Genomic DNA, 24389 nt, shown 5'->3' with positions numbered 1-24389 from the left:
GTGGAGAACTGGATATGGTCCGGGCATCCTACTGGGCGCCTGGATCTGGGGACAAACTGTATGAGGAAGCTGACTCACTACCTCGTACCGATGACTCGGAAACTTCTCACATTGTGACATAGAGTGTGCTAAGCCTCGTACAGCCGGAGGCCATCAACAGTCCAGAACAATCATGTCACGGCTGCAACCTCTTCTTGTTGCGTCGAGGGGGCGGAATTTTGCATCACTAATCCGAAATGCGCAGTTGTCCACTCTACGCACGGTGTCGAGACAAGCTTCCCAGGTACAGTAGTGCGTTGGAGTCTAAGCTTGTGGGGAAGACTGAGGTTTGGTTGTCTCAGTACCTCTGTCAAGAGCCAATCGTCCGCTTCAGAGCGTATGTGGCGGGGCCTAAGGCGCGACGTATGCGCATCGTTTGTTGATTGATGCCTGAGTCACACATGGACTTCTGTGGCGGTCTTTGATTATCTTTGACTCTTGTATGCGTCATAAATCATTCCTTGTTGGGGAGTAAACGCGATTTCGACAAGGTTGCACCTTATGCTCGCTCACCAGATTCTACAGCCAGATCTCGTAAGCAGCGAGGTGTGGAAGCGGAGGGATCGGGGAAATCAGTCAATCCGAAGCGGGACGTCCCCTGAGCCAAACATACAGGCACCAACAATCGCTTACCGCGAGTGTTAAACGACACTTCGACCGATATCCATCACGGAGCAGTGTGGAGATCAGTCCTGCCGCGCGCCTCAGGCGCCGATGTTCTTCGCAATTCAGTTCGCAATTGAACAACGCTTCTCCGAGTTGTCCCTACAGATAGAACGTTCGAACATCCAGATTCGGCGTCGATCGCAGCCACCTGATTAGAGCGCATCATCCTTTGTTTGACCCTGGCAGCTTCTGCAGCATACCACAGGAGTCGGGTCCAGAGCCGCACTAAAACATGATATTCGACACCCGATATGCCGTCGCGCAATAGAACAAATCCCAAGTGCTTGTGCAACAACCCCGAAATGGGCATTGTTGTGAAAGCATCGGAGATTTTTCAGCACACATCAGGTCGCTAATCAGTCTCCGCGATTGTCCTCCTGCAAGACTTTCACAGTGCAGACCTTTCTCTCAAAACAACGGTCGAGAACGCTAAGATGACTAGGTTTTGCGCTGTGACAGGTTGCCATCAAGTCGTCAACTGCGCGGTCCACCGCGCATGAGATTTGTTGTCTGTGGCCCTGGAGGCTTTGCAATATTAACAACGATCAACTCAACGACCTGAATCGTCTCGCCGCCCATGCACTGCCATGTTCGAGGTACTCCTCCCGAGTGATGCCATATTCTCTGACAATCTCAGGAGAACGACTTGCCATCCTCGCACCACCAAGCCAAGTGGAAGTGATGGAGTCCTCCATCTTGCGGACACGAACTATCCACTCCGCCTTCACTCTTGTGCGTAGCTCAGCTTCAATACGCTCGACGAAACCTGGAATCTTCGCCGTACCGCCCACAACGAGTACGTTGCATAGCATAGTGGCTTGCACAAGAGGAGGAAGCACTGCGAGCGACTGCATGACGATGTCTGCTAAGCCTGGCTGTTTGGACCCAATATCGCTGGGCGAGAAGAGTATCTCTGGAACGGTGAAACGCTCATTTCCAAGAGTCATCGAGATCTCCGCATCCGCAGTTCCTGACGCCAGTGCTGCTTGTTTACGTTTTCGTGCTGCCGGGCTAGGGTCATGGGGTCGACTGAATCCCTTCAGTATGTGCATGCCATCTGGAAGGATATAGTCGAGGCGGAATTCATCGCTCAGAGCCTGTTGCTCCGCCTTCACAGCGCCATCTCCTTCCAGCACTTTGGTTGGCACTGGAGTTTGGTGACTCTTATTGCCCTTCCACGTCTTCTCTAGACCACGTCTGAGGTCGCTACTGACGAAAGACACCTCCTCCTTGATGTCGTTGACGATCTTGGTGTCTTGGTGTAGGTCGAAGTGACGTACGGATATGACCTCTTTCAGCAGGTTGGTGAGATGCTTTCCGCCAAAGTCGAGGCGACGAATGGCGCGATGCATTGGACGACCATTAAATGTCGGAGTGATTGTGGTGTGGCTGTAGCCGCTGTCAATGACAAGGAGGCATTCCATTTTCATGGAGTCACTTGCAGGAGACGATGTTTCTTCGAACAGAGGATGGAGATCGTTGTACGCATTCAGGGATGGACCTACCTCAGGTATTAGAATCTTGCTTGAGGACAAGCAGTGACTGCTTCAGTGACACCTACCAATAATCCTGGAATAGCCCCCGAAGCCCCATTCCTCCATGATGATCTCGTCGGCATTTTTCTGTAGTGCGGGCATGGTATTTGGTGGCTCGGTGAAGATCAGCGTTGTATCTTCCGGACTCGTGATCAGCAACTCTGTGGTAGCAGTACTCTCATCGAAGAATGATTGATCCCATATCTCTTTCTGAGTCTCCCAGCTCACTACTTGTCCATTTTCGACAGGCCGCCGGAATAATGCTTCGCTCCATTGTGTGATTTCTTCCGAATGTGAGCCAACATAGACTTTCCTGTCGCGACTGCGCACAATGGCATTGGGAATTACACGGCACTTGAAAAGCGCGTCCTGATCAGATACGAATGGCGCTGGTGCGAACCCAGCCTTGATAGTGTAACCGCCGTTGTCAAGAACGAAGGTGGTAGGAGGAAGGCCTGGAATGCCACGCGCAGAGGATTTGGAGGCGCGTGGTGCCATGTTCAAAGCAGTGGCGCTGCCTTCATGGCCTGCAAGTCCTCATGTCAGCTATGCAAGCAGAAGTAATGCGCAGCTTGCATGGACCCTATGCTGATGAAAAGATTGCAGCAGATGCACCTGGCCCCGAAAAGTGAATTGAAGCCTTGCGCAGAAAGTCAACAAATGACGTAGCAGCACCTCAACTTCACCGTAGCCTCAGCCTTGCGCAGCCTCGCATTTCCTCCTCGTAGGTATCTAAAGGTTGTCATAATGGTCCTAGGGAAAGACAGAACTCAGATGGATACATGCGGTATCTCTAATTGTGTTCTTACAGGCTGGGAAGCCACAGGAGTATGTGCTTTGATGGGTCTCATCAAAATGCCAATCTCTAAGCCTTCCGCACAAGTCTCTAACATAACAAGTCCAAATGCAGGATCTAGCTTCGAAAGGCTGGAAAAGTACAGATTCGGTCTCGGCCAAATTCCCTACAGACCTCTTGCTGCATGTACATCTCCACCTATGATACTCGATGACTGAAGCTCGTTCGTGTCGCTTCACTCGCTTGGGATTCACTGACCTCTGGTTTCAGCTCATCGGTGATATTTCTTTCGTCCTTAAATGCAGAAGCCACGAATTTCGTATGACTGCCTCGGGCGACGATTTCGTTTTTGCTGTTCATGAATTTGACGGATGTGAAAGCGAGTGTCTTGCCAACTTGCAATGGGTCAGTAAGTCAGACGGAGGTGGGAGTAGAAATCGTACATTTGTCGCAGATAACCTCTCCCTTGACCACATCACCTACCTTGCCGCCAGCACCCAGGTAGGTCACGCTGATATCCGTCGAGACTCCCGTCGAATACAGGCCTCGAGACGCAAGCGCAAGTGAACCACTCGTATCGACCATCGTGGCAAGGGTGGCACCATGCAGTATGCCCAACCGATTCGTGTGATGCTGCTCAATAGGTAGTTCAAAGTTCACTTTGCCTGGCTCAACCGCTGTTATCCTTAACTAATGCCAATCAGTCGAAGATAGTCATGGGTGATGGGTTCCAAGTGCGCAGGTAGAGGTCTCCGTGTCAAATATGCCGACGAGAAGACTTACAGTGTTGATCAAGCTATTACGATTTAGTCACGCTTCTTCCCGTCACATGGTCTCAACATACCGTGGCTCAACCCCAGAAGTCGATTGAAACGACTCCCACACCTGGACAAGTCAGCTATCAGTCCGAATGGAGCTTGCCTGGGTCGGAGTAAAGCATACGGAGCGCACAAATTTCAGTGCCGACATGATGGCGGGACTTCAGGTTGCTGCCCGTGCTATTTATCCAGACAGCGACCTGTATAGGATAATCAGAGGCGGAATTGTTATGATGGTATCCAAAGGTAAACGTCTCGGAGCGCGGCCCCGGAAGCCGATGAACATCGAATACATGGTGCCAAGACCCGGCCATTATCTCATCCTAGCATCGTAACCAAAATACAAACATTACTCAGGGGTATTTCTTCTACCTTACTGTTACACTGTGATCGGACTCGATCGGCCAACGAAAGCATAGCCGCCCCATCCTTCTCTTTCCGCCTCCTCAAATTCCAGTTTCGGTCGTGGAATTGCTTTCTGTAACAGCACATCGTCGGCGTGATAGCGCTCCAAATATATGCAAATGGCTTGGCCTTGTAGGATTGCTCGAGTCGACACCCACCATGGTCCTCTGCAGATCTTCATGAACCAATACACAAGCATCAGTAATGCCCATGGATCCTTTCTCTCAATCAGTGCCCTGAAAGGAGGATCGACGTGGCAGATGAACACGAGGAATCTCATCCAGGTTGTATCGTTAAGCTCAAGAGCGAGCAATGTAATGAGGAACTGTGCGGTCTTGTGGTAAGGGTTCGCCACTGCTGGTGGGGAAGAACTATTGGTGCAAAGATGGTCAAACACCGAGATCATGTTTGTGGGCTCTTTCTCCGTGAATCTGAAGTGCATTTCGTACGACTCAGCCACAGCTCGCCACATGCTGTCTTGACGCAGTGGGTTGGTGGCACGCCAGACGGCTTTCTTGCCATCGCTCATGCCAACCCATGCGAAATCGCCAGCGCCCAGCGGCCACACATTCTCAACACTTGAGGCTTCGATTTGGAAGAACATCATTACGCCAAGTATGGACGCAGCAATGAACAACGCGTCACGGTCTTCTGGTCGGATGCCTCGAGACAGTTTTTGATGCATGCCACTGATTCCCCTGTGCAAATGGTAGATTTCATCCGTGGTCTGCCGCGACGTAGCCGAAACAGCACAAAAGCGGTCGTGGGCAGCGGTCATAGACTGGACGAGGTGCATGACACAGGGGTGAATGCAAGCCAGTTGCACCATCGCTGTTCGGAAACATTTGGGGGTAGCTTTTGTTCCCATGGTGAGAACAGTGCGTTTGTTGAACCTTTCCAGTCGTTCCATGCCGGACAGGTCTAAGCGCAAGAGCCCCTCGTTGGCAGCGGTAGGACCTTGATTCTCACTCAGATAGATGTTGACCATGTCCAAGACATAGGAGCCGGTGGCGGGGGAGTGTTTCTCTAGAGTCGAATCGATTTCGATGCCTTCGGTGCTGCCGGAACGTGGTTGAAGGTCGGGGACACTTGAATCGTAGTTGCATGTCACACCAAAGTCGAGACACTTCTCGCATGACGGCGTCGTCTCATCACATTTGATCCTCCTGAGCTTGCAATTCCGACAGCCTAATCTCGACTTTCTATGAGTCTTTCGTTGACGTGAATTTGACTCCTCCTGCCTGCAACGGGGTTTAGAGGACGGTGTGCGTCTACCCATGGTGAGATAGCTTTGCTATTAGTGGCATCACTTTTAGATGGAGTTCACTTGTGGCATAAGGGACCAAACTGGCACAAAACATGTTAGGAAAAGAAGTCAGGCCGTCCAAGGCATCATCGATCCCACTGTCCCTTGTTATGCAGGTCGACGAATGGTAAACCGGAGTTACGGAGTCTGGAGTTACGAATTAGGCCGATGCACTAACTTAAAGCATGGTTAACTCCCTAAGGTCAGAACTAAAGCACGGTTAAAACTAGGCTACTAGGCAATGCCTTGGCGATGCTAGCGCCTACTAACTCAACCTCTTACATCTCTCTTCAGTTCCTCTCTTTCACTACAGTACATCCTTACAGCAAGAGTCACGGCTCATCGGAGGCTAAGACAACTCGAAAACATGCATTGATCTCGTAACGCTCCTCGGCGCTTGTCTCCATCTGCCCACCAAAATGACCGACACCACACTGCAGTCATGGGAGTATCTGGAGACGCTCCCAGGCACCCAGTTTTACCGACTGTACAGAAGTCCAGCATCCGCCCTCGCCATCTTCAGGAAGCGGCTGTCCAGTCTGGCAAAGTCCTTCGTCATGATGCTGCTCTACATGCCTCGGCCGATGCCAATCAAGCAACTGGAGCTGTTTGTCAACGACAACAGCAGAGGAGAACGTGAACACGCCCTCGATCTTCTCCATCGCTATCACATCTTCAGAGACGTCACTTTCAACTCGACCAAAGCTTACAGCCTCACTCCAGACTTTGCCAAGTCTCTTCGGGGAGCACTGACCGGGGCAGGCGATAGGAAATCGTTCGGTCAGGTAGCAAACGTGCCGGCAAACCTAAAGGTCACCATACCAAAACTGGACGAATACTCGCGTCAGCGATGGGAGGGCATACTGGGTTACATGGTAGGGTCATCATCTACACCATTAGATGCTGAACAAGCGGCCATCGAGCCCTCGCCGGGAGTCATCGAGCTCTTGAAGGCTGGCCATCTCATCGAACTCTCTGGCACTTACAGTCGTGGGCAAACCGCAAAGATCACCAAAGAAGGTTTTGCATTTGTGCTTCAAGACATCAACACGCAGATATGGGCGCTATTGTTCCTGTACGTCGACAACGCCGAAGTCTTCGAAATGGACAAAGTTGACGTTCTATCCTTCCTATTCTTGGTGTCATCCCTCGAACTTGGTCTGGCATACTCGACCGCCACCCTCGACGAAACCCAGCAACGATGTCTGTCTGATCTCGTCTCATTCGGCATCGTCTACCAACCAATGCGAAGCGACGGAACGCCCTCCGACTTCTTCTACCCTACTCGCCTAGCCACGACTCTGACGTCCGACTCGAGCAGTGCCCTTTCAGCAACCAACACCACCATCGGCTCCTCGCTGTCCCCGTCCGCCGCTGGCTCGGCAAAAGGATTCATCATCGTCGAGACGAACTACCGCGTCTACGCCTACACTTCATCACAACTTCAGATAGCCTTGTTATCGTTGTTCGTCAACCTGCGCTCTCGCCACCCCAATTTGGTCGCCGGCAAAATGAGCAAAGCCTCGGTCCAACGTGCCGTGCAGGCAGGAATTACGGCCGAGCAGATAATCTCGTACCTGACAGCCCATGCGCATCCCCAGATGCGACGGCACGCACAGGCCGAGCAGGCTCAACTACAGGCCCGAAGCACCGACCCAATCCGCGTCGTCCCCGTTCTGCCCGCCACCATCCTCGACCAAATCCATCTTTGGCAACTCGAACGAGATCGCATGACGACGACACACGGCTTCCTCCTGAAAGATTTCTCGAACAACGCCGACTACGAGGCACCGTGTCGATACGCAGACGAGACCGGCGTCCTGGTCTGGAAGAATGATAGGAAGCGGATGTTCTTCGTGAATCGCATTGAAGGTGTGCGGTCGTTCATGGCGGATAGGAGGACCAGTGCTCAAGGATGATATATTGGAGAAGACTAGCAAGCAGTGGCTAGCCCTTTCAAGCTTTCACCCTCTGGATCAGGCACGTTCAGATATGGCTACACGGGTCAACCTTGCGTCCAATTCGGCCACTTTCGAACACACCCAGACAAGCAGATCGGATGCAGCGTGTGTACAACACTATGCTATCTAGGGAAGGCTCAGCGACCCGCAAGACGGTCGCGCAAAACATCAGAGCTTGCACCATCATCGTCGACCCACAACCATACTCAGATCACATCCACAACTCATAGTGAGACTTTTGTGCCTTGCCAAGATGCGGGTGATTGTCTGGAGGAATCTACATCGCATGAAGCTTCCGAGACTACGTCTTCGACGCAGACATGGAGACATGGTTGGTGTCAACCCGCCTCAAGCGCAAAGAACGAGGACGTCAGTTGCAGCCGCGCCCTGCTCCGGCTATTGGTCTCGGTGTTCTTTCCCGTGGCGACGATGATGGATGGTTCATCTGACACAGGCGTGGTTTAGTGTCCCAAAGCCCTTGCTTGTGGCACTGTGTGCGACAAGGCCAGCGACCTGGTTTATATCTTGAGAAGCTCAAGCATAACTCTTCGGCGTTGTGACGAGCACAAAACTGTAAAGAGTTGATATACACTGATAGCATTCCTCGTCCATCTCATCATCCTCCACCAACCTCTTCAACCCGCTCTCTCGACTCCTTGCATATCGCACACCCGCCCACAGCTTGTATCTTGTCCTTCAGCAATCGTGCATTAGTGACCTTAGGCGCCACTGATCTCGAAAATCTGACTTCATCGACATTTTCGCCGTCCCGATCCTTAGCACTTTCCGGCAGAAGCGTTTCGTCTCCTTCGGCATCAGGTCCATGCAGAAGGTGTGATACATGGTAGACATGTCCGCACGCGAACCCAACCAATGTCTCCTTCTCATCCTGGTTGAACGCCCTGTAACATGACGCGCAATGACCTGGTTCGACACGGCTTCCGGGCACGGCCTTTTCTTCCTCCTCCCCGTTCTGGACCTGCTCCACATCTTGGACAGCAGCTTGCTTGCGATGGTGTGTAGTGCTAACCACCTCAAACTTGATGCCTTTTCTCCTACCCCTTCGTAAAGTCTCCATTGCAATGGCCACTTCACTACTCAATACTTTGGCCACCCCAGTGCTAATGCTGTCCTGCAAGTCGTACTCCCGCAGCATTTTCCTCAAGCCGTCCTTCAAGCCTTCGACTTCAAGACCGGACGGTATCCTCTTGACCAGGGTGATTGGGTCAATTGCTGTGCCAACTTCTGCAAGCAACTCTGAGATGAACCGTGGCCGGGACATGCTGTATTCCAGCAAGTCGTCCCAAAGGCCTTTGTCGTCTTGTTCCTTGGCGAACGCGATGGCTTTAGAAGCGTCTCTCAGCTCATCAATGATGAGAAACAATGCTTTCTTCATTTGGCCCGTCTTGCTCAATAAATAGACCAGCTCTTCCACGTAGTGTTTCTTTTCACATATTTTGACGGCCTTTTCAAACGTGTATGCTGTCGACGCTTGCAGGAACTCAATCAGCAATGCACGGTTGTATTCGGCGAATAGTTCGACTGCTGTGTCTGCGGACTGTTCAACAATTTGTTTGCCTGCATCAACCGCTAGCGCGTTTGCTGCTGCTGAATGGCCGACACGAGGACCTGTTGCGCTATCGTCCGTGCCTTCGCCTCGCCACAAGCCCCGAAGATAAAGATACTGGAAGGGCTTCAACGGAGCGCTGTCGAGCTGTGTGAGCACTTCTTCAGGGTCCACCACCCCGGCAGTGGCCTCGGAGACGAGCAGTTGAATTGGGTCAGACGCCAAGTCGTCCAGTTCGTCAACCGACGCAGACTTCAATTGGCTTTGCGACACCCTGAGCAGCACGAAACTTGGTATATCATCGGCAATGGCGTCAACAAGGTGATGATCTTTGATGAGCGACATGGCCGTATCCGCATCTTGGAGACTGATATAGCACTTCAAGGCCTCGTCATAATGTCCATCGGCAAGGAACAACTTCGCCAGACATTCTTGTAACAACCTCCATTCGTCGGAGCCTTTAGATGCCGTCCCCGAACGGAGTTGGTCCTCGATGGCTGCAGTGATGCTGCTAATCTCAAAGAGATCCGAAGGCCACTGATCAATCAATTCTTTGAACCGACCTCTGTCATCCTCCACATAGTGTCCAAGGATTATCTCAAAAATCGACGATGGCAATGGAGGCGTAAGTTCCAGTGTCGGAACGTGCGGCGATATCTCGTCGAATCTTTGGTTTTTGACGAAGAGCCATATCCAGTGCTCCCATCGAGACGTGGTATTAAGCACCTTTGCAGCCACCTCTCCAGCTGTAGACCAGTCCTGGGCATTGACCAACTGTTTCAGCCAAAGCTCGCCAATCCGACGTTTCTCCTTCTCAGCTGCTGAGAACTTATGCTTTTTCTTCCCTTGCGCCGAACTGGTGATGGAGGTGCTGTCGGCGAAAAACTCTGCTAACGTGGCTTGTTGGCGCGCATCGACTGCATTTGCAAGAGCACCACCAGACTTAGCGGTAGAACTTGCCTTCGATGGAGTTGGCGGTGTGGACGCTTCAGAACCTTCACTCGAGAGACCTGCCGCCTCAGGGTGCAGATCCACCAGTTCCCAAGCTTGCTGGTACCGCTTCACGCCGATCAGCCAATGCATTCGATCATTGAGATTGCGTCTGACTGCAACGATACAGTCGTAGGGGCTGTAGATAAATATCTTCATGCCTTGTGCAGTTGCCAAGTGAGTGTCATCTTCACGAGCAGTCGTGTCGCTGCTGCTGAGCCCAGGGAGCCAGCCCGTCAGATAATTTCGTTCTCTTGCATTCGCAGCTCTGTCGGGACCACTCGTGCCACTGCCACTCCTAATACTGTCGGCACCACTAAACATCCGTCCAGCACCTAAGATCCGTGGTCCGTACATCGTCGCATCCCAAACGCCTTGACCAACCGTCTCAACTCCCGTGTAGAGGCTGGTACCAACTGTGTTCATTCCGGAGCCAAGTGCTCCAAGATATCCTTTCTGGGCGAGAGCGGCCGGTATTCGGATGGGTGGAAGCACACCCAGATGATAGTCTGAAGCTGATAGACTTTCGAACCTACTCACACTGAGAGTATCTGTGTCGACTTCTTCCTTAGTGTTGACGTCAATCAATCGCAACTCCGGCTCCAATGCATTGTGCCTTGTGCGGCGGCCCTTCCTAGTACCTTCATTACTCTGTGAAGTGGACTGAGACCCTCTTTTCTCCATGTGCGCAAGGACTAAAAGCAGGCTGGGGGTATATAGCGAAATTCCAGATATTGTACAGTCATCAAATCGTATACTGTGAGGGGTTAGCTAGTTGTCGCGATCTGACCGCTGACACTCACATCGTAGCGACCTCTGCGCGTCCAGTCTTGTTTTCGCTCCCAGCCTCTGCAGATCCAGGGTAGACTTTAATGATCCATGCTGAATCTCCCCAGCCAACCAGTACTTCCTCCAGTCTGGCCCTCTCGAGACCTGGCTTCGAAGCTGTCCCATTAGTTGACAGGGAGAGTGCGCCGCTTTGAGGCGAATCGTCGTCAACGTCTAGACTGTCCCAATCTATCCATTCGGCACGTGCTTTCCAGACTCCTGCCATGTCTTCCCAGCCCGGCCGAGTAGGTCTGTCAACATGGCTGATACGCTTCCACTCCAACCCTGATTCATGGCTTTCAAGCTTTATGTTTGACCTCATTATCTTAATGCCTTGCTCGTTGACCCACAGGACATATCTTCCGGATAATGACCATTTTATAGTGCTGATGATGCCCTCACCACTGTGCAACACTTTATCTGATCCTGTGTTGGCACCAAGACCAATCGAACCGAACCATCCAGAGGCGGCAGCTGCAGCGCCTGTAGTGGTTGCATTCGCGCTCTTGCCCGCTTGTCCACCAGTGGTCAAGACCAGCGTTCCAGCTTGACCTCCTGACAAGTAATTCCTGTCTGACTTGTAATCTGGCGAGAGGGCAACACTCTGCACAGGTCGTCCAAAGTTGCGCAGCTGGACATCTCGTGGGTCAAGCAATGAACTGACGCAGACATTTCCGTCGATAGAGGAAGTAGCTATGTAGATCTGGTTTGAGGGTATGTTTGGTATAGGGGGCAGCTGCTGTTGCTGCTTGCCTCTCGGCGCAGGGGAGCTTGCAGGCGTCCTGTCATTGATAGGCGCAGACTCTGCCGTAGACTTCTGGGGTATATCGGGGCGTAAGATTGAGATCGGTGGAATGAATGGCGAGATGGAGATCGCAGACACGCTTGCCGTATGTGCATGATACACCCGAAGCGGACTGAAGGACGGTAATGAAAAGACGTGCTGTAAATGTAAGCTAGTACCGAGCAAGGATGAGGACAACATACGATGTTGCCATTGTGCGTCCCAACAATCTAGAGCATTCATATCAGCCGATGTACACGGAGTTTTATGCTCTACTTGCCATTTTGTCCCCTGCCACGAGGAAGGTGCTTGTAGCGTCTCCGTTGCGGTATATTGGGCTGACATTCTTGGTCAAGGTAGCATATTTCAGTCGTGGCTCCTCCTCCTCCTCCTCCTCTTCTTCCTCATCGTCCTCATGATCATCGGACTCGTCCGTCTCGCGCGTCGGATCTGGAGGCTCGGGGGCATTGCTGGGCTGGGTTTCCAGCTTTTCGTCGTCGTCTGGCTCAGGTGAGCCATCTCCAGCAGCCATCCAGGAGGTAGCTCCGTTATAGCCGCGTCATCTGTACATGTGTGGTGTGCACACGTTGGCGCGGCGCTTTTGTATGGGGGTTGAGCATTGGAGACTCCAACAATTTTAATGACGAGCGCCGAGGAAGTGCTCCTTTCGTTGTCAGCGCCTAAAATCTGCAGCAGAAATCTTCTACTGCGGAGCACTACGCAAATTTGTCCAGACGTATCGAAATGCGTGCGGAATTTCCATCAGCGAAACTTCGACATTTGCTTGCGCATGACAAGCTATGCGACCAGCGACGATGCGGCCAGCACTGAGCCTGGGAGGCCAATACATATGTGCGAATTGCCATCGTGCTGGGCAAGACGTTCTTCGGTACCCCAGTTTGCGACCGCTCCATGCATCCCCAATCTTTCAGCGTCGTCCGCGGCGGCGAGCTTTCTTCTCTACCAATACTTCGTTGCAAAGTCAGACAGCCCAGAGACAAGATGTGCAGCAGGAGAGCGTAGCAGCCGACTCGGCGTCTATCCAAGCACAGAAGAGGAAGACAGCTCGTCCTACCGGCACCAAGACGTCCCTCCGAAGAGTTGGATTGGAAGCACAGAGATCAAAAGCCGGAAATTTGATACAATCGAGCACCAAGACACAAGAAGATGTAGGGACACCAAAAATGGTAACGGCATACGCCGTGGCAGAGCAATTCGACCTAAGCAAAGTCGTTGAGATCCTTCGTGGGAAGGGCTATGAACCCGATCCGCTGGGCACAGGTCTATTTCCGCAGGTGATCCACGTTCAAGTCCCTATATCATCCATCTACCGCTCGACCAACCCGGGCGCCGTCGATTTGTCGTCCAGAGAGGTAGGCGATGTTTTCATCTTCCCCTCAGGTACAGTGGTGACATGGGCTCTTCCCGAAGGGTTCACCTCGTATTTTGCGACTCGCACTCTGCTTCCCGCCGCCGAGAACCCTCACAAAGAACCCATCGAGACCGAGGACTTGGATTACATAGAAGATCCCAATCGTGAACACAGCGTCATTCGTGGAGACACAATTATCCTTGGCACAAAGAGGAACGAGCAAGCCTCACAGGACACGAGTGACGATGAAACCGAATCACAATATCAAACGGTCGATACGGTTCTGACTAAGATCGCCTTCTCTTCCGGCTTTGCGCGCAGCACCAAACTTGCTGTTCTCGAGACCAATCTGTCCGCCTATCTTGCCTCCACAGCTGACATACCCGCCTTGCTATCCAAAGGCTCACGCCTGCCCTTCAGACTTTCTCGAGGCTTCATTCTCCGCAAGACAGGCCAACTCCTTCTTCTCCGTGCGCAATTGAATTTGTATTCGGAGTTGACAGATTCCCTTCCCGATATTTTCTGGGATTCGCGCCACGAGCTCAATCTGGAAAACTACTACGACCAGGTAGGAAGGGCACTGGACGTCGGTATTCGAATCAAAGTGCTGAACGAGAAGATGGATTATGCGGCGGAGATTGCGACTGTCCTGAGGGAGAGACTCAGTGAGAAGCACGGCTTGTTTCTCGAATGGATGATCATTATCCTCATCGCTGTGGAAGTGGGCTTCGAGATCCTGAGATTACGTCAAGAGGGTTTCTTCGAGGATGTCGGCAAAGATGGGAAAAGACATAAAAGGCGTAATGGGGAAAGAATTCTTGAAGATACCACTACATAGACGAGAGACGGTTAATACGTGCTCGACATCGAGCATGTCCGTAACTCAATTCTCCATTCTTTTCAACCTGTACCTTCTGAAAGGATGAGACAATGAGTTACTGCAGTCCAATAGACAAAAGCACATGAGCTCTGCCTGGTGCGTGCAAAATGAGCACCAAATGACATCTGCACAGCCAGTGACACCAAACGTCCTTCACAAAGAAAGATAAGCCGAAGATCAACCGATAATCTCAGCCTTGTCCTTCTCATTCAGGGGCACGGCTTGTGGAGGAGCTCAAGGTCTTCAGTGCAGGTGAGCCAGGCTCCATTGAGAGACAGAAAGTAGCTCATCTTTGTTTCACACGAGTTTAACGCGCTGCGGCCGCATGATTCGTAGATGAAGACTTCAGTATGATGCTGTATGGGGAACGATGAACAAGGAGACAATGGAACACGAGAGTAATCTACCGATGGGCACTTCATAAGGGGACGACCACACGGGGACATGGACAGCTACTACAAAAGGAACAAGAGAGGAAGGTTATTTTGTAAAGCAATTAGTTTCTTTCCAGCTATGGTCCAATGATCCTATGATCGAGTAGTCATCTATTGTGACAAGAACCGTATTATCGTGCAATAGCCCATTACTTTCGATACCACTCCCAAGCAAGTTGACATCTTTGTTGCCGGTGGTCGAATTTTGATGTGTTCCAGTGATAACAAGTCTTATTATTCCATGTCACCTGGTGATCTCAATCATTGAGATGTGAGTGTGTGATGTCAGTTGCAGATGCGTATGTGTGCATGCTGAGTACATAACAGACATAGCTGCAAAGAGCGTCGGGGGTATGTGGTTGAGGTGTGTACTCAAGCAAGTGCCAACACAGCCACAAGACCGATCAAACCGACATGAATGCCGGAAGTGGCACCCGCATTGACGGGAGCAGGTGGTGTGGAGGTACTTGGAGTGAATCTAGCAGTCGAAGTACTGGGGGTCAACTCGGTGGTTTCGGTAGTAGTGGAGGACGTGGTATGTTCGACACTGCTACTAGCCGGAGTATTGACACCAGTGCTGATCTCTGGAGTAGTGCCAGTGCTTCCAACCCCTGAGGTGGTGGTGACCGGAGTGGTGCTCTCAACAGGAGTGGTACCCGGAACAACTGGAGGAGTATCTGGGGTCTCAGTGGTCGCAGTCTCTGGAGTGAGAGTTGTAGTGGTGGTCACCCGGGTAGTGGAGGTAATGGAAGTCGTAGTCAGTGGAGTGGGAGTCGCAGTGCCAGTGGTCGCAATTGGTGGGGTTGTGGTACCGGTAGTCGCAGGGACAGAGGCAGAGGCTGGTGGACCGTAGGAACCGGGAGTGTATCCGTAAGGACCGCAGGCAGAGGTGGTGACGGTGACGGTATCTACCAAAGTGAAAATTAGCAATGTGCTGGAAGTGAGATACTGATTTCAAACATACCACGAGGAACAAGGTCAAGAAATGCCTTGATCTCATTAGCCGGGACCTCACGAGCTGCCAAAAAAGTCAGTTGATTGAGTTGCCAAAATGGTGCGCAACGGAAATCTCACCCTGCAAAGCAGCGATGACCATCTCCTTTGCGCCTTCGACAGCAGCGGTGGCTATTGATCAGTTAGTAAGAGTGGGTGTGAGATGATTTTGTGGCAGACTTACTGGAACCAACAACGCTGGCAGCCATGATGGCAACACCGAAGATGCTGGAGAACTTCATGGTGATAGATGTGGGTTGAATTGAATGTATTGAGTAAGAGTTATGAGTATCCAAGTTTGATTGAGGCCTGGTCCAAGAAAGAGAGACACAGAGAAGCTTGAGTAACTGGATGGATGATCGGGGCAAGGTAAGAGTTCAGGGTTGAGTTGGTGAAATGAACAAATTGAGGGTTTTATACCCAGGAAAGAGTGCTTCAGATCGACCTGTGCGCACTAAACCGACTTGGGCGTCACGATCTGGCGACAGCGTCTGATTAGTCGATCAAGCCAGATCAAGCCAGGCAACGACGGCAGGATCGATCCAGGAACTCGCAGCGCCTGATTGGGCGATTGCCGTTTGCGCAGTGCTAGATCGCGCTGTGTAGTTCTGAGCGCTGGGTAATTCTCAGCGCAAAATGCCTTGGATACTGTGAAGTTTCAACAAATGCAGTCACCCGCCTGAGGGCCCGCCACAGACGGCTGCAAGCAGGGGCATTCACACACAACCAGGGTATTTTAGGTCGCTGTCGACCACCTTGCTGCTGGTGGAGGGTGGAAGGTGCAGCCTACCTCTGTAGGGTCTGGCTCTGGGTGAAAGGATCTTGCGGCAAAGGTCAACCTTCTCGCAGTTCCCTGGCCAAAGTCCGAAGTCAGGAGGCTGGACAACCAGTGTCGGCTACCTGCAATAGCTCATCTCGCAATCTCCAACACTTTTGCACAGATCTGTCACACTATTCGGCAAGCCCCTGGACCCATTCACCCTCAGACTTACACAAGTTCAGGTTGTCTTTGTCATTTCATACACGACTCTGTGGTACAGAAGAAGGGCAAGTCTACAGCAACGTTGGTGAGGGAAATGAGTTCAGTCAAAGGCCGAGGTATAGCCGAAGACGCTAGACTGCTTGTAGACACATTACTCTGGCTAAACCTCGGCCGATAACGCGCCTGTCGCTGTCGTTGTACAAAGCTGCTGTTCCTTGATCTCTTAAAGGTGCCACAAGGGCAGTCTCTGCGGCAAGGATCTCCTCTCCTAGGAGCTGATAGTAATATTCGCGTGGATGCACCCTTTCTCGTCCCTGACTATTGGCATCTTCGTTGCCGGATATATCACTGCGCGTTGGGATCTGGTAACCAGGCTCTACGAATTATCCCTCTTTGCTTGGGATCACGGTGTATTTGTACGTCGAGAGCGCATGCGGATAGAGTGCTGACTGACCCAACTGTAGGCGCGGGCAGCGAAAGGCTTCGGTATCATCACTTTCACCTATTTCCTTATCGCCATTCCTCTGGATAGGCTTGCTGCGCACGAAGAGACGGTTGTGAGTAAGGCTGCACGTGGAGATACAACGAAAGCTGAGTAAACTATAGCACCCCCGGCTGCCGGCTCATGGGATCTCGGCTCGAGAACAACTACGTCGACGAGGTTCCTTTTGAGTCTTGACATCATGCTATCATGGTCGAGAATAGCGATGGCATGCTACGGGTATTCTGGCCGAATTATCTCACTCGGACAACCACACCCGGTATAATAGTGGGATGGAGGAACTCAGAGTTGGACTTTTTTGTGATAACAGTCCTGGAAGATGTTGAGGTATGCTGACGCAGGACGGTGCATAGGGGTGTATCTGACCATCGCAGATTCACAATGTCGAAACCGCTCTGCGGATGGGCACGCTCTTCAGAAACAGTCCCTACCCACTTGCGCGAATATTTCAGCTCTGTGAACGCTCACAGATGCACGTTCTGGGTACACTAAATCATCCCTTGCCGGACAAGTATGAACCTACCAGGATCTACATGTTCAGCATTGTTGGTGCAAAGAGGCCATACATTTACTGCCCACCGGACGCCAACCTGTCCGTGCAAATCGTCCTTTTCGAGCCGCCGAATCCTACTCAGATGCAATACTTTTCCCTTGAGCCCATCTCCCTCGCACTCGGTCGCGTGGCACAGGCGCCTGTCTATGCAGTCGACGATGTAGCGCTTCAAGAGGAAAAGGAGCGGGAAAGAGTTGGTCAGCTGGTCGCAAAGTTACGATTCCATACCGTGGTCAGACAGGTGCCAACTAGAAAGGAGATGGCCCTGATGCCGATTCTTCGTCAGATCAATTGTGCACAAGAAGTGGCGGAACTTCTACAAAAGAACACGCCACTAGTTGGACCTCGGAGGAAGCGCAGCTTTTCAGTGAGCGAAAGAGTGGTTGAATCTGCCCAATCTCTATATGCGTTTGCGGCCTGGTCTGTGTGGACCTTGTTCATGACCTACGTCTTCCCCATGTCATTGTACATGTTCAAGGTTGGTATCATCGGACACCGCTTTCTCGCAGAAGGCATTCTGCAGATTTTGGAATGGCCATTACCACTGGAAAGATTCCAGCTACCGGAGGGTCGCCGACGACTTGATGGGACGCTTGCGCTCAAGGACATTCTAGCTTGCTGCCAACAAGTTCACCTCAGACTGCAGCAATTTTCCTATTTTCCAACGCAATACTCCCTTCTGCGGCAGCGTCATGCGACGTGGTCGTCTTTCCCAACCACGAACAGCGACTACATCCGCTTCTACAACTCTCTTTGGCTTGTTGCGAATGACGTTATTATCGGCATAGCATTAGCCAGCTTCTTGGGCGACAACGCTACAGCCACTGCGCAATTCCTCGAGAGTGTATTGAACGATTATACCATTGAAGGACTCAGGCGAATGATCAGATGGCTCATGTCGTATCCTGGTGGGTTGAAGCTGAACACTGAGCTTGCGGCATTTCTCGGTGATCTGTTTCTGTGGGTTATCGAGTATTGGTCTTCAACGACAGTCATACTTATTCTGTCCCGACTGCCGACGATCGTGTACATCATTGGGGTTTCCTCATTTGCAGGAGCCAGCATGCCTATTGCCATCTGCTCAGATCTGCTCAGCTTGACGACGTTGCACATTTATTCCTTCTACGTTGCCAGTGCGCGCATCTTCAATTGGCAGCTCACCATCATCACCAGCCTTTTCCACCTGTTCCGCGGTAAGAAGCGGAACGTTCTTCGCAATCGGATCGATAACTGCGATTACGACCTGGATCAGCTTCTGCTTGGCACAATCTTATTCACGCTGCTGTTCTTTCTTTTGCCAACTGTTGTGGTCTTCTACTTGACATTTGCGTTGGCCCGGATGACAATCATCTCGTTCAAGGCGACGCTGGATACCTGCCTGGCATGTCTAAACCACTTTCCGCTCTTCGCCCTGATGCTTAGAATCAAGGATAGCGGAAGACTGCCGGGTGGTGTGCATTTTCAGCTGCTGGATACTGAGCAATTTCATCTCCCTGGCCAGGACGAAGCGCCTCGCAGCGAGGACAAAGGTGAAGGGAGTGGGGAGAGTGAAGAAGAACCAGAGGCTTTCACCACCAGTGTGGCGTACATCAGTCTCTCGTCGACCCCACTGTCATTGCGGCAGATTTTTGAGCAGTATTTCCAGCTTGGGGCACGCATTCGTCGACATTATCTGTCCCCGAAGGTGATCTTCAGACTTTTGACCGGCCGATTTGTGCCACCATTGGGAAGGAGTGAGATGTACGGCTTGCAATATTCTGTGCTGCCTCGAGAGCGTGCTACAATATCGGAGGTATGGAACAGCCTGGGTGAGATGCAAACAGCTCAGGCGGGCACTCCTGTAGGGGGTTTGCAGAGTCGACAGGCGTCATCGGAATCGCTTGGACGAGCATTTGGCAAACAGTGGAAGTGATTGTAGTCGACTGTATAGGATTATCTCGCGCTTCTGCATTTGGGAGTACAAACCTGCCCAACCCGAGCAATGATTACATCATCACCGGCACAGACCGGTGTGCATATCGACTTTCGTCGCTACACATGTTGATATCTAGCTGTTGTTCCCACTGACTTCTTCGCAGTACAGTAAGCTCTTGATATATTCAATCCTCACTTCAGTCACTCCCTGAATGCGTTTGGAGCGTCCCCTATCCACGTTATCCAACCTCACTCGGTCCCTGAAAGATGGCCAAATGCCCGAACTGTGGTGGAAGGGTTGACCTGACAAAGGACGGAGACTGGGGTCATTGTGCAGATTGTAAACAATGATAACTCATTCGATTGCTATAACTGCTAATCAGGCATCTTAGGCAATAATGTATGACAAGTGGACGACTCTGGAGTGGACATACTGATGGATGACAGATTATCGAGATCAAAAAGGACGACAAGGAATCAGAAGAGCCGCAAGGACCGAACTCTACTTCTGAAGACAAGAAATGATACAAGTCCATAGGAAGCGACGGTCACGGTCGGCAATGGCGGTTGCGATGGAGGGTCCTGCGTCTGATCTTGGCCGCGACTTCCTCCTGCTGCTTTGAATCTGACGATGATTTCTTACACCTTCAACCGCATTTGCCAGTCTCACACTGTCCTAAGGAACAACAGCATCATTGGGCTTGACTCTACTCTGTGAACATCCATCTGCTCTTTTTCATCAGCTTGGCTTACCATTCTCCTGTGTGCTCCCTGGTCGGCATTCACAATGAAGCTCCTTTCTGTGATCTTGACTGCAATGCTTGCTGTGCTCTCCTTCCCTACTCCCAGTGCCGCTGCTCCGACCCAAGACTCGACCGAGGTGGATGCCATGGCAAACGACGTCAGCGGGACCTTGAACCCTTTCAACGACTCCTCGAGCTCCATACAGCCAACCAAATGGGCTTGGATTGTCTTCTGCACTACCGACGACCGCACTTTTCTCACCCGTTGCTCCAACCTTCCAAAGAGAGGGAACGAGACCAGTGACGAACCTAATGGAGACGATGGACCGATCGATACACAGGTGCAGCCTCGTGGTGATACTCAGGGAGATTCCATGAATTATTACAATTTGTACACATCTCAATGCCGGAGTATCTGTACATGTGCAGATAATGGTGACTTCTCTTGCAGCTTGTATGGATGTAAGCAAACAATCCGACAACCAAGCTGAGCATCAGCTAATGGACATTGATAGCCTGTAATCCGGCAGCAGTCTGGCAGAACTGCATCGAGTAAGTGCCACAGCTTCCGCTTCATATCAAACTAACATTTGGGCTAGAATCGGTCAGTGCCAATGCGCTTTCAAGGAGGTCTTGGCCGGCAATACTGCGTCGTTGGGCTCGTACAATTTCAACGGTGGTAGCGCTATCAATGGAGGCTCCGGCTCCAACTGGGTTCGCGATGTTGACAAACAACAGCCGGGAGAAGAAGATGCCCATCAAGTGATCCGGCATGTGTCAAACGAGGCTTGATGATACTGATCCGGCGGAAGTATCACAACAAAGACCCGAGACTCCGAACGTGCCAGCTGGGACCTTAGGAAGCCGGACACCGTGAGTTGTGGGCATCATGTGCAAAAGGAGGTTTTGGTTTCTTGGCCGAAGAGGGTAAAATGAAAAAGTGGTCGGTGGATGAGTTGGCGGCTGCATGCCGGAGGCTATTGTCTGACCTCGCTTCCAATACGGAGCACAAGGTCTCAGTATAGGGATCAGTATTCCTTGCCATGCACAAGGTGAGCACCGAGAAAGGGTTCTTGAGCGACGCTTGTCGTCGAGTCCTCCACAAGACATGTCATCAGCCAGCCCCGCGTTGTTGTCAGACACCCCCTAAAGAGCGGATGTAAGCACCTTGTTGATAGCCTGGCATCTCATAGCGTCAACCCCTGCCTCGAATATCCACCGGGCTTTCGCTTTCACTCACCAATCGTTCCTTGGGGTGGAAATCGCTCCGGCGAGACATGAAAGATGCACGACCGAACAGGTGCAACGAGTCCTTTTCCATCTCACCTCTTCAGGATGCTCATTGCTCACCTTCTTTGGTCGGGTTAATACCCAATCCTACGGCCTTGTCAGCGCCTCCAGATATTACCAAAAGGGACACAATCTCTTATGCTGCCTCCCATCTCAAGCAGCACACGTCCGCTGCTTTATTCCACCGCCCTTCGGACGATTTCCATGACTTCGAGCTGACCAAGCGTAAGCGCTGCCCTGGTTCTTGACAGGTCTGCTTTGAGTTGAATTTACTACTCTTTAACCTCGTCGCGGGGTATTTAGGCGTCTCATACACCATGCTGTTTCAGAATCATAGACTGACGATCTCCTGGATGACCAAATGATGATTTTGTCCTAAATCATGATCCCCTCCATACGAAGGAAGTATGGCACGGTCAACGAGGATAGATCAACTATTGCGCCCTGCTGAGGCTACTGACACCGCCGGAGCAGCTCAGCATCCACCAGGCTGGACGAGCGATATCCAGGTCGGTCGGTCGTTACCTCGTCCGGAGCTTGTAATCAAGACTTCTAGCAGCAATAATCAACGAACCCTTTCTGCGGTCGATCGCTTTTCTTGGGAGCTTGACAGGAAAGAATTGGCCTCCGTGCAACTTTCTCGGAAGCGAAAATCCCCCATCGATGGCTATGCCAAAGGACGCAAAAGACCTCTAAGGCTACCCAGGTTTTCAGTCAACATCTTCTTCACGGAACCGATCAACAATTTCCCCATACCATCCGAAGGCTGCGTACCACGCATGGTGAAGCATTGTAAGACAGTCATCCGGTTCGCAAATCGTGCTGATGCTGACCATACTGCAGATCTAGAGGTCTGGGCACCACAACACGGCAGAGCGTTCGCTTTCGAAGGTCATCCGAAACCCTATCAATCGTTGATATTTCCTTACGCCCTTGAGCGACCCATCCTTTTTGAGGCGATAGTGGCTCTCAGCCGTGCATCATGGCTTCTGCAGGAAGGCATTCCTTGGTCCAGAGATGCTGGTCTGGCATATCATCGTTCGAACGCATTCAACGCCCTTCGACTCAGGCTCGCGTCGGAGGAGACATGTGCCGATGACACTACCATGACAACCATCGCGGCGCTTACGACAATTGATGTGAGTCACCTAGTCCAAGACCCCTCGAGTCTCAGGCTAACGCGTATGCAGTATATTCTGGGGGTTCATGAGGGTGCCAAGAAACATGTCGGTGCTATGAAACAGATTCGCAGCATCAGAGCCGACCTCACCGGAGAAACGCCATGGCAATTCTTTCTTCTGTCTACGATGAAAGCGTGAGTATTGACGTTGTTGTTATGACATAGTCACCTGACGATTACAGATACGAGGCTTTGTGGAGTTTTGTCAAAGACAGGAATGAAGCTGCTACAAACATGTCTCGATTGACCATAGATTCCCCTCTTCGAAACGAGCTGCCCGTGTACCCTTCCCTCCCCTTCGACATGAAACTATGCGAAGCCTTGTCGAAAGTGTCCTCCACCTTCAATGACATGGCTCTGGCAGGGGAGTTGTCGATTCAGATGATCGACATACTTGCCAATCTTTCCACTATTACGAAGACTGGGGATAGCCCTACTTTGAGCCCCATCAGCTCGCGACCCAGCTCTCCTGGGAGCCGCAACTTACTCAACATCATCGCCGACCTCCAGTGTATCTCGGTCATGGGCACGACACCCATTGAACATCTGCTCTGCTTTGGCCTGATCGGCTGTTGCTTTAGATTGCACTTCGGAGACAAAGAGTGTGGAGAAGAATATGAAGAGGCATTACAAGAGCTTGAAGACACACTTGGCGAGAACGGGTGGCCAAGATCTTCCCAAGAGCAAGCAAAATTGCAGAAGAAGCACATTGATTGTCTGATCTGGATCTCGATTGCCGCTGCCAGTGCCCTGGAGTTGTCCAAGTCGTGGTCGCCTATCTCGAAGGTTATGGACGAGACGCTGAGGAAGTACCCCAGGGAGACCAGGCGTTGGGGGTCGGTCGAGAAAATACTTCGCAAATTTATGTGGAATGATTTCCTTGCAGAGTCCTGGCAGAGATCCTGGCAAAGAGCGATGGAGAGGCGATACAAAGCAGGATGACCCGGGTAAGATCAACAATACCTTCTTTCTTGAACATTTGCCTGCTGCAGTTTAAGACACCGTGTACGACACCTCGATGTTCGACCCATGGGGAACAAAATTGTCCTCTCTGACTAGCCCCTGCTAGCACGAACGCTGCCTGATAGTCAGCGAGCTAGGACATCCACCTAGCTCACATGTGATGGCTTTTTTCAATCCCTGACGACGGAGCTGGGTCATCGATGCACTGCCGAGGAAGCCTGCTGTTTCCAAACAAGGAGGCTCGACCGAGGCGATACAATACTTGAAGTGAGGACGATGACAATGCCCTTGTAACCAGGTCCTGTCTCCCGGATACCTTTTTCGCCACAGTCAGCGCCATAGAGGCCGACAGGTCGCATAGCGAACACCGGGAGTGGGCCGCACTCGGAATGCTCAGTACGACTATGCAGCTGCATGCATGAACGACGAGGAGTAGGCACCTGAAAATGTTGAGCAGGGCCGAGGGAGTGAAGTCGACGGCCATATATGTTGGTGTCAGTGGTTTTGCGAGGTTAGAGAGCTCATAGTTGGTGGTTTTGGAGTGTCTTTGCGCAGGTACTGTTTCACCTCATGCAAGGCTGCATGAAAAGGGGCCGAAATGGCGGCTGCACAAGATGATTAGAGAATCCTGCACATGATAGAGTAGATATATGGCATGATATCAACAGTTCGTGCGTTAGAGGATCTGGATTCGTGTATTGTCACATAGCTAACTCCTGGACAGCGAGACGACTGTGGGGATGGGCTGCTTGAAGATGCTCAGGGGGTTAAAGTAAATTCTCATTTGTACTTTAGCCTCGAGTGATGCCTTCGTCAGACCCATCGTCCTGTCTCATGACAGCGCCCAATATGTGACAATTCTAGATGCCAAACTGATTGCTTGGTATA

At 51.5% G+C, this 24389-nt stretch overlaps 10 protein-coding genes across 10 annotated transcripts; 6 read left to right on the top strand and 4 right to left on the bottom strand.

Moving 5' to 3' along the window:
• Nucleotides 1–1250: 1250 nt before the first annotated feature.
• EDD37DRAFT_613536 (actin-domain-containing protein) lies at nt 1251–4005 on the bottom strand (the record flags this gene model as incomplete). Its single annotated transcript, XM_062815459.1, has 9 exons — nt 1251–2206; nt 2267–2767; nt 3050–3167; nt 3211–3234; nt 3295–3431; nt 3480–3726; nt 3820–3832; nt 3881–3921; nt 3979–4005. The coding sequence occupies 9 exons, from the start codon at nt 4003–4005 to the stop codon at nt 1251–1253; spliced, it is 2064 nt and encodes a 687-aa protein (XP_062665716.1).
• A 107-nt stretch (nt 4006–4112) lies between these two features.
• Nucleotides 4113–5730, bottom strand: EDD37DRAFT_642349 (uncharacterized protein). Its single transcript, XM_062817361.1, has one exon. It carries the CDS (start codon nt 5536–5538, stop codon nt 4234–4236), a length of 1305 nt encoding a protein of 434 aa, XP_062665715.1. The 5' UTR covers nt 5539–5730; the 3' UTR covers nt 4113–4233.
• A 100-nt stretch (nt 5731–5830) lies between these two features.
• EDD37DRAFT_194347 (transcription initiation factor TFIIH subunit H4) lies at nt 5831–7632 on the top strand. Its single transcript, XM_062810123.1, has one exon. It carries the CDS (start codon nt 5985–5987, stop codon nt 7482–7484), a length of 1500 nt encoding a protein of 499 aa, XP_062665714.1. The 5' UTR covers nt 5831–5984; the 3' UTR covers nt 7485–7632.
• Nucleotides 7633–7927: 295 nt separating this feature from the next.
• On the bottom strand, nt 7928–12387 carry EDD37DRAFT_194337 (uncharacterized protein). The gene is made up of 4 exons (XM_062810122.1): nt 11976–12387; nt 11899–11925; nt 10887–11854; nt 7928–10840 (listed from the first exon to the last, which is right to left on the bottom strand). Exons 1-4 carry the CDS (start codon nt 12225–12227, stop codon nt 8143–8145), a joined length of 3945 nt encoding a protein of 1314 aa, XP_062665713.1. The 5' UTR covers nt 12228–12387; the 3' UTR covers nt 7928–8142.
• A 1-nt stretch (nt 12388) lies between these two features.
• On the top strand, nt 12389–13936 carry EDD37DRAFT_194330 (uncharacterized protein). Its single transcript, XM_062810121.1, has one exon. It carries the CDS (start codon nt 12496–12498, stop codon nt 13903–13905), a length of 1410 nt encoding a protein of 469 aa, XP_062665712.1. The 5' UTR covers nt 12389–12495; the 3' UTR covers nt 13906–13936.
• An 817-nt stretch (nt 13937–14753) lies between these two features.
• Nucleotides 14754–15616, bottom strand: EDD37DRAFT_654386 (uncharacterized protein; the record flags this gene model as incomplete). The annotated part of the gene is made up of 4 exons (XM_062818679.1): nt 14754–15289; nt 15346–15399; nt 15456–15506; nt 15559–15616. 4 exons carry the CDS (start codon nt 15614–15616, stop codon nt 14754–14756), a joined length of 699 nt encoding a protein of 232 aa, XP_062665711.1.
• Nucleotides 15617–16589: 973 nt separating this feature from the next.
• On the top strand, nt 16590–19440 carry EDD37DRAFT_642336 (N-acetylglucosaminyl transferase component-domain-containing protein). Its single transcript, XM_062817360.1, has 4 exons — nt 16590–16772; nt 16821–16913; nt 16963–17185; nt 17233–19440. Exons 3-4 carry the CDS (start codon nt 17048–17050, stop codon nt 19321–19323), a joined length of 2229 nt encoding a protein of 742 aa, XP_062665709.1. The 5' UTR covers nt 16590–16772; nt 16821–16913; nt 16963–17047; the 3' UTR covers nt 19324–19440.
• Nucleotides 16653–16955, top strand: EDD37DRAFT_654385 (uncharacterized protein; the record flags this gene model as incomplete). The annotated part of the gene is made up of 2 exons (XM_062818678.1): nt 16653–16772; nt 16821–16955. 2 exons carry the CDS (start codon nt 16653–16655, stop codon nt 16953–16955), a joined length of 255 nt encoding a protein of 84 aa, XP_062665710.1.
• Nucleotides 19441–19957: 517 nt separating the features above from the next.
• EDD37DRAFT_194112 (uncharacterized protein) lies at nt 19958–21094 on the top strand. The gene is made up of 3 exons (XM_062810119.1): nt 19958–20530; nt 20584–20620; nt 20668–21094. The coding sequence occupies exons 1-3, from the start codon at nt 20113–20115 to the stop codon at nt 20858–20860; spliced, it is 648 nt and encodes a 215-aa protein (XP_062665708.1). The 5' UTR covers nt 19958–20112; the 3' UTR covers nt 20861–21094.
• A 753-nt stretch (nt 21095–21847) lies between these two features.
• On the top strand, nt 21848–23566 carry EDD37DRAFT_194114 (uncharacterized protein). Its single transcript, XM_062810120.1, has 5 exons — nt 21848–21867; nt 21918–22150; nt 22202–22497; nt 22549–22673; nt 22721–23566. The coding sequence occupies exons 2-5, from the start codon at nt 22138–22140 to the stop codon at nt 23478–23480; spliced, it is 1194 nt and encodes a 397-aa protein (XP_062665707.1). The 5' UTR covers nt 21848–21867; nt 21918–22137; the 3' UTR covers nt 23481–23566.
• The last annotated feature ends 823 nt before the right edge of the window (nt 23567–24389 follow it).

This window comes from Exophiala viscosa (assembly GCF_022695815.1).
Source record: "Exophiala viscosa unplaced genomic scaffold EDD37scaffold_15, whole genome shotgun sequence".
Taxonomy (NCBI): domain Eukaryota; kingdom Fungi; phylum Ascomycota; class Eurotiomycetes; order Chaetothyriales; family Herpotrichiellaceae; genus Exophiala; species Exophiala viscosa.
The sequence above is the reverse complement of the archived record's forward strand: the minus strand, read 5'-3'. Positions and strand labels throughout refer to the sequence as shown.